The sequence below is a fragment of the Genypterus blacodes genome, unplaced genomic scaffold (genome assembly GCF_046128005.1).
Source record: "Genypterus blacodes isolate CSIRO-AG114 ecotype Tasmania unplaced genomic scaffold, CSIRO-AGI_Gbla_v1 ptg000392l_1, whole genome shotgun sequence".
In the NCBI taxonomy this organism is placed as follows: Eukaryota; Metazoa; Chordata; class Actinopteri; order Ophidiiformes; family Ophidiidae; genus Genypterus; species Genypterus blacodes.
In genome coordinates, this window is record NW_027467170.1 from 16,984 (window position 1) to 30,524 (window position 13,541).

A 13,541-nucleotide genomic window follows, 5' to 3' on the forward strand; every position below is an offset into this window, starting at 1 on the left:
AGAATAATTATGTCCAGCTGTTGAACTTTGGAGCATTTGAGTCATTTTGTTTTCCTTTCTACCCATCTTGTAATTCTGGCCGATTTTCACACAAATAGGCGTTTAGTTGTGATATCCACACTCAGGTGAAGGGGGCGTGATTTGGCTGTAAAGGGACTACTTCCTCTGACGACACCATTGTATCGATGTTCCATACCACCAAACATTTACCTAATTAAGGTAAACAATCGCAAACGCGTCGATCCCAAATGTGTTAAAGCAACAAAAGAACTCCTAAAATGTGTCTTCTTCGTTGCAGTCAAGTGTCAAAGTCAATCACCTGCATGGAATCCATTTAAAAGTAGTGATCAGATTCGGATCCCGCATTTGCCGCATCGTTTGTATTCATCCGCCATCAGCTCCATACGGAGTCACCTCGCTTTTCCCAACGCGGAACTACGTGATATGTGGAGGATTCATGCATAGATCTTACAGATAAATGTTTGAATTAAATGGTTGTTTTACCGTTGCGTCATATTTACCCTGTAGCGTTTAGTAGCTCTGCGTTTCGCCATGCAGAGTCTGCGGCTTTGAATCGTTGTCGTGCAGATTTACAGCGACATCTTGTGCCGTAAAGCAAGTATTACATATCCGGTCTGCGATCAACGCAAATGTACGGTAAAATATATTAATTCACAGTAACTAACTAAAGTAAAGTAAACTAACTTTCTGAATTCAACATGATAAAATAAACAATAGCAATTAAAACATATAAATGAATATAAAAAAATAAAACAACTTCATAATCAACGCCTGTTTGCTCAAAGGAGAGACGAGTAAACATGAATCCACATAAAGGAACATGCTCGATTTTATTTGGCCCATTTTAACAACAGATGTACAAGTCGTTTCTCTACAATTTTAACAATGTTGTGTTACTTGTGCCAGCCAGGAAACACGACTGTCTGTCCACAAAGCTCTGCTCTCGGACAGGAAATACAAATACAGCATAATAACCCATGTAGAGAAATCACAAGGATCCTAATGCAGGAGAGGGAAACATCCACATTGTGCCTATATGGCTTTACGCTACATAGCACCAAGAATAAATAAGTATGAACACTCAGGGAAAGATATGGAGTTAAGTTTGTTTACCCAAACAAATACCCAATTATTGTTTTTCAACAAGCTAGCCCAGTGTTGGGGGGGGGGGGGGGGGGGGGGGGGCAGTGTTGTGAGCATGGAGACGATCCAGTTGTGTCCGCTCTTTATCTCACTGTCTAAATGTTTACATACTACAGGGGATGCTGGATCATAAATCCAGAGGTAGAACACAACGTCTCTGAACTCAAGGGTTGGCTACATATTAAAGAGCGGACATGAACACATGACGTTGAGATTGAGCCTGAGTTCGAGGAGCGACTGAGAAAGAACTACAATCAGATACATTGTAGACTCAACTGATCTATTCTGTTCTAAACATGTCCTGACTCTACACACACTGTCTGTTCCCTGTTCTGATGCTGTTCCTTCGTAGGGAGGCCACTTGTTAACGTCATATAAAATCCTTCTCCTCCTCCTGAAGTGGTTGTCTTTGCATGTAGGAATGAAGAGTGGTACAAACGCCTGGCTGAAACGCCTGGCTGATCAATAATCAATGTTTTTTTCCTTGCTCCTACTTTTAAAAACATGTAACAACACCAGTTATCTTGTAATCTGTATCATATTTGCTGATCTAAGTGTCTAAACAGAAAGTGTAGCAATAGACCTGACATTAAAAAAAACAACATTTAAAAACAGGTATAATGCTAACAAGGGAGCTGGTGGGACAAAACACACACAGGCATAAACTATTACACAGATATTCTACTTCCTGTTAAAATAGATGCGTCTCCAGAGCAACGAGCCCTCTGGTCTGAGATCTACGCGGTCCAACTTCATCTGAAACTTCCACTCAAATGGCAGTTAATGGTTTTTAATTCATCTCATTACATGCAGCGCATACACACAGTATGTCAGCACAGAGGTCACCTGCTTCCTCTGTAGGGAAGGAAAGGGGACATTAACTGTTCCGTCCCGCCTTAAGAAGCGGATTAGTGATGTTAAGGTCAATCTGGGAGTTCATTAGGTCAAACTTTAGAGTGAAAATGAGCCAGGAGAGGCGACGTCCAACGTGGTTTGCCTGTAAAATGAGTTCCTGCTCTGAGGCTCGACTCACTGTAGAAGAAGTTGTACTGTAGATGATCCAGCATGGAGCCTTGAACAACAGACTCTTGTCTCAAACGCAGGTGGGAGGAGTTAAGTCTGGACGGGCATCCACTGTCTGATCCCGTCAAAGACGCTCCGCACGTTGGTGACGTAGAAGTTGATGTTCTGAGAGAAGTCAGTGCAAATGTTGGAGTAGGTGTCCACCAGGGTGCAGTACAGAGCGGTGCCTCCGATGCTGATCACCACGGTGACCACGCACAGCAGCAACAGGATCAGGCAAGAATCTCCGCCTACATCATCTGCATTACACACAAGCAGCAGCAGGTTACAAGCTTTGTTGTGGTTTCAAGAAGACTTTGATTATTCTAACTGTGTGGTTCCATGTTCAGGACTTAAGACTTCAGTTTAAAGTTTTTAGTTTTGGGGTTCTGTATCTTATCTCACTGCTCTACAGACATCTGATCAGCCAAGTCAGGCGAGGCAGCAACAGTTCAATCAAGTGTAAGACACCTGATTCCATGTCTTCTTCAGGTGTGGGTGGAGCAGAGAGAGACGACGGAGAACCAGCTTGGTAAATAATTAAATTTAAAATCCTCACGGCCACATGAAGTCATTTTACAAACTAACTCTTTGCCTTTTAGCTCACCTTGGTCTGATTCCTCCGGCTCACAGAAGCGAACTTTGCGTGTGGAGGTTTTCTTATCAGCATTGGGGCCGCTGGGAGGCAGACCATCCAGTGAGGCTCTCCGTCTCTTCAGAATGGACACCAGACCGTCTGTAGAGGAACTCTGGAACAGGGGAATGAGGGAAATTAAGTTCAGGCCTCAAAAGTTTGACCTCCTGCCAGAGTTTGGTATCAGTTCTAAGGTTTGTTTGGTCCAAATAAAGTAAAAACACGTGTGCTAATGACCTGCAGTTACACTCTACAGTCAACAGGGGGCAGTGTGAAGAGGAAGCCATCACCCTGAGCATTAGAAAGCTTTTGACCTGATCATAATCTCTAAACAAACCACAGAGCAGCGACACCGACGCGCTCGCAGCTGAAACAGGGTCAGTGCTCAAGCTCCCAGCCTCATCTGCTGCCCTGGTTTATAGGTGAACTCATGTGGGAGGTCAGTAGGTCGGACTTCAGGTTCAGAATTTGCCACGTTAAGTCTGTGGAAGTTGTAAATTCAGTTCTGGAACCTGAATTGTCATGACAACCAGAATCTGAAAGGCTCCGTTCTGCAGATTACAGACCATAAACCCAATATCTCTTTACTTTAGTTCTTTATTTACACCTCCATCCCCCCTGTAGTATCTGCACTGATGTGATTTCTGGCTTTAGGTGGGAGTGGGCTCATGTTTGCAGCTCTTAAATCTAGTCTGACCCCTCTGGGATCACATGAGCAGCACTGTGGGATCCTTACATGGAGCTGTAAAGGGGGAACATGTTAACCTCCAAACCCTTTACAAACTGACTGGGCTACATTTGAAGGCTGAACGCTGCGCCCCACCCATACAGACCCTCATCATCCCTCCTCTCTGGGTTACATCACAGCCACAGCCTGATAAGAATCCCATGAAATCCATGCCTTTAGCTTGTAGCGATTGTTTAGCTCTGATTTCAGCATCCAGGCCCCTGAAACACTTAGCACTTCAGCATGAACTCGGGTTCCAGCTGCACAAGTGAAGACATTTGGCAGGAGAGACGTCCCATGTGTCGGGCCACGCCACAAAACATGGGCGGGTCCTTTTAAAGGTCGATAATGATCTCACCATGGGACCTCAGCCATCCTCTGTGGGCGTGTCTGAGAGGATGTGGGCCGTTGCAGCAAAACAAAGCTATTCTATGTGAGCAGAAGTGTGTGAGAGGGGAAGGAAGGAAGGAAGGGAAGGAAGGAGGAAGGGTGATAGTAGCAGGGAGCAAGTGTCTTCCTACCCCCTCATTGTACGACAGCTTGGCCAGGTCCTTGTCTGAAGCCTGCGGGACTCCTGTGGGCCACTCCACCTTCATCTCCTCTTCCTCTGGCGACTCCTCACACGGCTCCTCCCCTTCCTGCCCTTCCTCGTACATCTTGTGGTGCCCGTCTCCTGCCTCCTCTCCCGCCTCCTCTCCTGCCTCTTCTCCCTTCTCCTCTCCGGCCTCCTGAAGGCAAAAGGTTGACGATGGGAGCTCCAACTCTGGGTTCATGCTTTGTTCTTCTTCTTCCTCGTCCTGCTTCCTCTGCGTTTCAGGCTCGGTGACTGAAGAGTGGAAGAGATAAAGGAGCACGGATATCAGCCAGGCTTTATAGTATATCATCATACTGCACATCCACGGCTGCAGCCACCGATGAGGTCACCAGGGTCCAGACTTTGGGTGATTATGTCATGGTGATAAATAAGAAGGACCTATATGATGTATAAATAGTCAGAGGTTGAAGACGTTTACCGTTGCCGTGGTTGAGTTGGACCGTCCGACTGTTGTCCTGTTGCTCTGCTGCGACTTGAGCGTCTTCCAGCATCGCATCAGACGACCTCTGTTCAAATCAAACACAAGTCACATAAATTACAAAACTCAGTGGGGCCAAGCGATGTCATTTAAAGGAGTGTGTTCAGATGTCTTACCTTCTCCTCACTGAGGGACAGTCTGAAGGGAGGGAGCCCACAGCCAGACGAGACGCAGGCAGGACAAATTAAGCAGGAAGACACATTAAGTAGGGAGGGAGGGACAGAGATCAGAGAGAGGTCAGACAGGGTTAAGGGTGGGATCACTTCATATATGAGACTAAACGTCTGCAGGCGTATGAGGCAAGACGACGTTGGCATCTGGTCTCCAGCTGAGACGCCTGGCCACACATTCCAGGAGGGACACGGCACAGGTGGGACAAATATGAGCCTGTGTCCTGAATGTCTTCCACCTTTGTGTTGCTGTAACCTCTGTGTCTCTTCATGCATTATCAACACGCCGGCCTGACGCCTCAGACTCTTCAGATGAAAGCTTACAGTGAAGCAAAGAGGTTTCTGTCTGACAGCGACGGGAGTATAAGGGAGGAAATGGGGGAATGTTGTGGCCTGGTACTTTCCACAGTTTATACATCTATGGACCTTAAAAGCCTGCAGGCATTCACTGACAAAGAAATGCTGGAAAGTGTTTTTTAACCAAATTCCACTTCTATAAACATCCAATCGGACATTAATGGGATTTAGCAGCATGTACCTGTTGTGAGTCCTGCAGATGTGGCTGAGTGTCTCCATGTGTCCCTGACAGACACTGTCCGCCTCAGAGGACAGGCTGCTCTCCTCAGCCTCCTGCTTCTCCTGCCACTGACTCTCTGGAAGCATTTAAAATAATAATAATATAATAAACACACACACATACATACACTGAATCCTAGTCGCAGTTTGAGGTTTGATGGTGCAGTACCCCAGTTCTCCTGCAGGGTGGCCAGGTTGGACAGCAGGCGCTGGTGGTAGATCTTCTCCAGCTGGATGAACTGGATGGCCCACTGGTCTGTCAGCATCACCAGTTAAAGAAGTAAACATGCAATAATACACATCCTGACCCATCAACCTGCACATCAACACCACTTTGAATCTTTTTAATAGTAAAATAATACTTTGTTTTAATCTTTAAAGGTGTCACAGTGTACACGCTTCTTTTTCTAGTTCTCTTTTTAATTTGATCCAGCAGTTGATGAAGGGGTTAAAGACGCTGAGCCACAACCAACACAGATACAGATATGATGTTCTGCTCTCAAAATGTTCTGAAATCTGGCTCACTTAGTTTAATCCAGTTTGTTCATCAGCCAAAGGCCAAATCTTTGTCAGATAGCATCAAAGATGGCAGCACAGAGAGGAAAGGACACATTCTACCCCCCACTCACACTCACACACACACACACACATACGCACCATCCGCCCTGCTGCAGGACAGGTTGCCAGAGCAACGGCACAAACAAGCTCTAAGTGGCAGAGCCAAGGGAAACTACTACGACAAGCCCATGGGGGCATTGAGCCAAATGATGGGGAACACCCATAAGCTAAAGAGCAGTGAACACACACACACACACACACACACACACACACACACACCAAACAGCCATAACATCAAGTCATTGTCCTAAACCTGAGATCTGCTCTGCTGGAGTAATGGCTTCTCTATCCCAGATGGAAGCGTTTCCATGTGTGTGTTCTGATCACATGTGTCACTCTGGCTCTGTGATGACTCAGCTGCAAATGTCACCGCACATAAAAAGGGACAAATGGAATAATTGTGCTGTTGTAAGGATACAGTCCTGTTTGAGCTGGTGGGCCTCTGCCATCTGGAAAGGAACCATAGAGGAGATCAGATCAACACAGCAGTCAGAGTCTCACCAATACAGTAATAATAACAGCTTGAACATATTTGTAGTTCCTTTAAATCATGAAGCCACAGAGCATAATGAGCATGACACCGCAGCGGAACTCTGTGAGAGCCCCTCTGCTTCACTTCATCCAGACTCAGCTGCTCTTCATCACGCAGGTATTCACATCACATGAGAGCGTGAGAGACAAACCTGTGAGACACAAAGTCACATGAAACTCCTTATGATCCGGATTAACGGGCCTCACACCCCCCGGGGACGTCACCTTCATCATCGCCACAGCAACGAGGCAGAGCCGCCGCAATGTTTGCATCTCTTTCTCCTATGTGGAAGGTTTTGGACTTTTTCTTGTCTGATTTCTAGATTTAAAAAGACTTTCTGCTGTATTTATATTCCTAAGACATCCTGAGTAAAGACTAGAGCGTTATAAAGTGCTTAGGTTTCACTTTGTGTGAAGAATCTAATTAGACAATCGCAAACCAAATCAAAAAGACTGAAGTCCTCAGGCAGTGTGGGCGTCAGGAAACCACTTCCTGTGTTACTTTGAACGTTTTAATGTGTTATTTGCATTAGGAGACGTATTGGTATCTATATTAAGTCACCTTCAAACATATATATTATATTACTGACTCATTTTTAGTTGTAATTTAGATCAGGACTGTGTGTTTCTGTAGGATCAGGTACTCAGAGTTCTAATCTGCTTCCTGTGATGGAGCAAACAGCTGAGGAGCTCATTGGCTCTGAAGTCGGCTTGTCTGTAAACAATCAAAGTGAGACATCTGTCTTCTCCTTCAAGCGTCTCTCAGGAGAGACACAGGACTGGAAGCAGGTCCTGGTCCTCCTACTGGCTTTAATGGGATCAGATCTACGGGCTGATGTGAGTGAAGATCACACACAGACAGAAGAGCAGAGGGTCTATTTTCAGATCATCGCCGTCGCCGTCCAGCAAACAACAGATGTTCATTTATCTGAACGAGCAGGTTGCAGTAGAGGAGACACACTATGACCAAATATGGGCCTGCACTGATCAGGCTGCTCACACGTGAAGGCCTACAGGTCACAGCTGAGCTCCTGATGTATGACTTGTCTAATTCTTGAACTGATTGATGAAGTGGCGTAACAACCTACAGTAACTTCCCTGTAAGCGGAGCCAGAAGCTTTCGTCCCACTCTCTGACATGTTACAGCTCTGCTTTCAGTAAATGAGCTCTCTCTCCTCTCCTTTCTCACAATGTGAAGCGGAAAACAGCGACGCCTTTGTTCCGTGATTACTGGAGTTGGCAGGGAAACAAAGTAAACTACAGTAAACTACAGCTTCTCCAGGCGCTGGGACGACTGAGGTGAAGTCATCAGACTGTCTAAGTGCTGTGCAGGGAAACTGCAGTGCACAGCAGAAAGCATGGACGACATTAAAGCAATGATCTGCTCTGTCCCTTTCAACCCTACACACACACACACACACACACACACACACACACACTTCTCATTAGCATGTCTGGTTGAGCACTGTAATTAAGATCGGAGGCGGCAGCAGACAGACGATTAGATAAGTGAACTGAAGTGCAAAAGGTTGCCATTTCAAATCCCAGCACGACTGCTCTGGATTTGGATGACAAATGGAGGCTTATCTCCGTACGCTGGCTAAGCTGCCATGGCGACGGCGCTGGTTTGATTTGTTTAGTATGGGTTTGTTGTGTTTGTCTCGGAAGGAAATCAGGTGAAGACCAGATGATGAAACACACAGCAAGTACACAGGATGACATTCACCACCATACACACACACACACACACACACACACACACACACACACACACACACACACATGCACAGCTGTCCTATTAGACCAAACAAAGGTACATATTCCTTTGGGTTTTTGGAAAAAATTGTCCTGTGTTTGGCTCTGCCCACTTTATCACACACACACACACACACACACACACTGACGCACCTGATGCAGGGACTGTGGCAGCAGTGTGTAATCACTGTTTTCTCCAAGGGACTGCAGGGAGGCCAGCAGCTCTGGGCTGGGCCCTGGTGGTCCATCTCTGGAGATGCCCTCTGCAAACACACAGACAAACACACACACACACACACACACACACACTCTAGATTCTGACATTTCAGTGATGTTCCAGTTTTCAGTAGGATCCTAATTGCAGCGCTCTTTGCTGCAGTCTCCCCGCACTGCGCTCTGCTGCACCTGTGAATCAGGCTGAGTAGGTAGAGCAGGGATGCTGCTTTCCTCCGGATAGATTTATATTTATACACATGTTCATGGATCTGAATGTCTGTGGGTGGAGAGCGTGGCTGCGTGTGTAGAGCCATGCAGTGTTTGGTGAGCTGATTTTGAAATAGTGAAAGCTACAGGATTGAACGTAGTTTAGCTCCAGCCAAGCTACTCTCTTTAGAATTAGATCAAATATAAAATCTGTTTATTTAGTTTCTGTAGAGCATTCTAGAGTAATTACAGTGTTGTTTTGGTAAATAAAGTTACAACAAAACAAAAAATAAAGCGTTTGTAAACTATATTTCCCATGAGTGGTGAAGCAAGGTGTCTTGAAGGAGTGATGCATGCTGGGAAATGATCAGGGGAGAGAGCCTTGTTGGTGAGGAAGTGTTCAGTGTGTATTTGAGCTTTGCCTTTTGGTATTTCCTGTGTGTGTGTGTGTGTGTGTGTGTGTGTGTGTGTGTGTGTGCCTAATCCAAAAGACCGTGGATGGTGAAGCCCACTGACAGACAAGCTGTCACCTCAGCAGGTAACCATCGGTGACAGCTTGTCAGCCTGCATGCCTGCATCCATCAGTATGAGCTCTATGGAACAACTGTTGCATAATAGTGCTGCCGGGGTCGGGAGCTTTATAATGCAAACATTCTGTACGCGTCAACCATTAAGATCCCAGGCTTCCGTACAGCTTTAGTATAATCTGGGTCACAGTGGAGTGCAGTTAAATTGTCATAATCATGATCCACACACAGATGATGACTCTGGATCAGCACTTCCCCCTGCAGAATAATGCCCCGTGTCCAGATGTGCTATAAGGTCAATAATGGCTGTCGAGGGTGATGTAGAGTCTTACCTGCGGCGCTCTCGGTGGCCACCCCCTCCTCTTTCTGCACGCTCCCCGCGTCCGGACCCTTGGCTGGGCCGCTGTTCTTGTTGCCCATCTCCTCTGTCGCCTCAGCCGTCTTCTCCTCCGAGCCGGCGTTCCCCAAAGGCTGCTATCAGACCCTCCAGTGGGCCGTCCCAGATGGCTCTATTTTTTTGGGGGGTTGGATCTCGCTGGGAATCACTTGTGCAGGTTAGTGATCCTGCGGGGGAAAAAGACCCCGGGGCAAGAAAAGATTTCAGCAGGTTTGGATTGAGATCATTCCGGTGGGAGCATGTGACTCCATCGCCTCTCCTGGGTGGCCGAGATAAAGGAGACGTGAAATGTGCACCATAGTGTGAGATGGCGGGGCGACACCAGTGGGGAGGATGTTATTCCAACTTCCTGCAGACTCTCCACAGTCCTCCGTTTGGTTTACTCTGCTGTTTCGCTCTCTCTTACTGAAGATTCCTGCATTTTGCTGCATAAATCTGTCAAGAAAAAGCAAAGCACATTTTTCTTACATATAGGCTGAGGTGAAGTTCTGCAGATGACACATAGCAGAGATGCACAGAGGAGAGGCAGTGCTGGCCGCTGAATGGGTCGTCTTTGTGCCTGAACCATGACTGACCCTTCAGGCTAACTAGTAATGGCTGTGTTACATCACAAACAGAGACACAGGGAGCTATTTATTAACCCTTTACTCTAAATCCTTCTATCAGGGATGGAGGATCTTCACACAAACCACCTGGGACCAAACCAGCACCAGGATTCACTGCTGAGCGCTCCAGACACATCATGACATCATTGCTGCAACTCTTTTAGCTTAGTGACATCATGGTTTAGGCCTAAAAATATTGGTCATATTGTCACATTTTGTGTAAAAACATAGGAAATACAAATACAAAACAAACTAGTTTCCTCTGCCATGGCTCCTTGTTTCTACAGCGTCTCCAAAGGGAAAACTGAGGCTTTTTCTCTGCATTAATAAAGCATGCGTGAGTGAGCAATGGCTGACATGCTGCAGTGAGAAAAAACTCCTATTTCCCCCTCATGAATGTGTGTGTTTGCAGCCTCAGTGGTCTCGGGGGCATGAAGGATCTGTCTGATTCTGTACGGTACGTTAGCAGTCATGTGAACATTGTGGACTCTGCATCGTGGAGTGTGACATACATTACACACAACGCTGGGAGCCATCATAGCGTAAAATAGAATCATCTCACGCTGGCTGAGGCGCTGTGGTGAAGGATTGTGGGAATTCTACTTAGAGCTGTGACAGTTTGAGGTTTTGCCTCTAGACTGCGGTGTTGAAGTGTTTACTTCTCTTTTTCAACCCGGGACCCGAGTCAGACTGGGTCAGAAATATAATCGGCCCACTTAGGTCCCTGTAGGGTCCAGTGCCAATGCTGCTGGGTCTCAGCTGTGTGTGCCCAGGCCGATCCAAGCGGACTCCCTAAGTCCTCCGGTCCCACACAGGGTCTATGCTCTTTTGTCTAAGCTTAACTCACTACATTCATTTTGTGTATAGGTGGTCCAAAATGTGTTAGATGCACACAGTCCACAACCATTAAGGGGAGTACCACCTGTGGTCCACGGGCCACACATTGAGAACCACTAGCCTAGATACACTAATGTGTATACAGAGATGTGTCGGTGCCTGTTAAAGGAAACACACGTGTGTGTGTGTGTGTGTGTGTGTGTGTGTGTGTGTGTGTGTGTGTGTGTGTGTGTGTGTGTGTGCAAAGTGACTACACGCTCACACCACCGCACATTACGCTTCATTAAACGGGTTATTCTGCTGACGTCTCTCAGCTGCCTATGAACACAACAGTAACACAACAACACTCCTGTCATATTAGTGAAGCGTGTAGTTTCTTTCTCGCGCCCTCATCCTGGTTCTGTTTTCTCTTATCGCTCTCATGTTGCTGTCATATCCCTACATAGCTTTATTTACATTATTATATCACTGTATGAGAAAATAAAAGCCGTTTCTGGCGTTGTTGTCGCGCTTTGTGGTCCGGATCCTCATGACGCGCTGCATGCGCACATCTGCATCATACAGGTTTATGATCCGGTGTAAGTTACCGCCACGCAGACGTACATGTACCGGGAGCAGAGCTGTTTATACTCACGCGTGTCAGTCAGTCGGTGTCCTGTGTAGTTTCCAGTTGTGGACATTAACTCACCCTGACGCGCTCCGGTTGTTTATCGTCGGTGCGTGATCCGGACAGACCTCAACCCGCCGCCGCCACCGCTCCGGCGCACAGACGCTCTCTGCGCCTCCATGCTGGTTGTTTACGAGCCGATCCGGGGATTTTTTTTCCCCTCCTCCTCCTCCTTCTCCTCCTCCTCCCCTCCTCATCTGGAAAACGCACATCTCTGCCTCATTTATTTATTTATTTATCTATGTGTAACCACGTGGCCAACGCTGCCATCTTCTGGCTTATGTAAGGTGGAGCAGAGAGGAGAGGAGAGGAGAGAAGAGGAGAGGAGGCGTCATGATGGGAGAAGAGAAGAGGATTCACTAACAGTCAAGTGTTCTTCTTCCTTGTGTTGTTGTGATTACGCAATAGGGAGATGTGGGTCTAATCATTGTTTTGCAAGACTCAAGGCTGAGTACTCAAATCCCACACAGTTTGTTTTGAGTCTCAAATGTGTCATAATGTGATCTATGCCCAACCAAATCATGCGAGAATATGTCTTAATATTAAGTAGAATTTTCTGCCAATTGTTTCCTCAGCGCCCCCTGTTGATGGAAACTGATATGGGAAAAATGTTATTGCCTTAGAAATGAACTGCTCCTCTCTACACACACACACACACACACACACACATTGATCCCCACTTCTAAACCACAACGCACGCACACACACACACACACACACACACTCAGTAAGGAAGAACTTGTTTTTCTCTTCTGTGCTGCTGCTGCTGACTTCGTGGAACTTCAGCTCAGGCTAAGTGATGAGGAAGTAGAGCAGAAAGAGAGGAAGGGCAAAGTCAGGGAAGGAAGTGTGTGTGTGTGTGTGTGTGTGTGTGTGTGTGTGTGTGTCTGTGTGTCTGTGTCTGTGTGTGTCTGTGTGTGTGTGTGTGTGTGTGTGTGTGTGTGTGTGTGTGTGTGTGTGTGTGTGTGTGTGTGTGTGTGTGTGTGTGTGTGAGTGTGTGAGTGTGTGTGTGTGCTTTAGAATATCGTTTTTTCTGTCTCTCCTGTACTGGGCCTGACTTTATAATGGGCCGCTTAAGGGCCTAAACTCTGTCCTCCTGTCTGTTTCTCTCTCTCTCTCACACAAACACACACACACACACACACCCACAGTCTGATCACTACATGCATCTACACAGAGACACAAATCAGAAATGAATACGAGTGTAATCATTTTAATTTTGGCAGGTGAAAGATGCACAGTTTGCCAGTTTGTGTTTGAGACAAACACAGAACATAAAGCTGTGGTCACTCATGAGCCTTTACAGAGATGTCCAGCATGCTGATAGATACGCTTCACTAAACAGTGTGTGTATGTTGTCATCCCTGAATACTTTAATCCATTGATCTCTGTAGAAAAACTGTGCATTGATTCCTATGCACGAGTGTGTCCTGCTGTTATTGTCTTGGTGAGTTTAGACAAAGAGGATGACGTAATTCCCTCATAATGAAATTATTCCTCCATTACAGTGGAAGTAGAATCCACATTTTTTATTCTGCCCACAATTACTTGCTAATGTCTTTTAGAGCTGGTCTATTGATTGCTTACCAACCTCCCACTTAGGAGAGTAAAACACAACACTTTGGTGTTTGTGTTTGGCAGCAACTTCACAGATCTTGGCTTCTCTTCTCCAACCAGAATATTTTGTTATTTTTGGAAGGTGCATGTATTTACAGTAGGTTCATAAGACTAGAAAGTTGGTTTTCAGCACCACAATTTATTTACATAATGGCTTC

At 46.3% G+C, this 13,541-nt stretch overlaps 1 protein-coding gene across 1 annotated transcript; it reads right to left on the bottom strand.

The window, feature by feature from the left end:
* Positions 1-826: 826 nt before the first annotated feature.
* cnstb (consortin, connexin sorting protein b) lies at positions 827-11,894 on the bottom strand. Its single transcript, XM_076138670.1, has 11 exons — positions 11,734-11,894; positions 9,593-10,092; positions 8,464-8,573; positions 6,443-6,473; positions 5,576-5,662; positions 5,369-5,483; positions 4,777-4,798; positions 4,601-4,688; positions 4,109-4,413; positions 2,834-2,975; positions 827-2,486 (listed from the first exon to the last, which is right to left on the bottom strand). Exons 2-11 carry the CDS (start codon positions 9,678-9,680, stop codon positions 2,278-2,280), a joined length of 1,197 nt encoding a protein of 398 aa, XP_075994785.1. The 5' UTR covers positions 9,681-10,092; positions 11,734-11,894; the 3' UTR covers positions 827-2,277.
* Between the last annotated feature and the right edge of the window lie 1,647 nt (positions 11,895-13,541).

What these genes read in the sequence shown, in the direction of transcription:
- cnstb (XM_076138670.1), bottom strand. Translation starts at nt 9,680, where the DNA reads ATGGGCAACAAGAACAGCGGCCCAGCCAAGGGTCCGGACGCGGGGAGC. An exon ending in CCACCAGCTCAAACAGGACT is followed by an intron (nt 5,663 to 6,442) that starts GTATCCTTACAA and finishes TGATGCTGACAG; the next exon opens with ACCAGTGGGCCATCCAGTTC. An exon ending in AGCTGTCGTACAATGAGGGG is followed by an intron (nt 2,976 to 4,108) that starts GTAGGAAGACAC and finishes CCCCTGTTCCAG; the next exon opens with AGTTCCTCTACAGACGGTCT.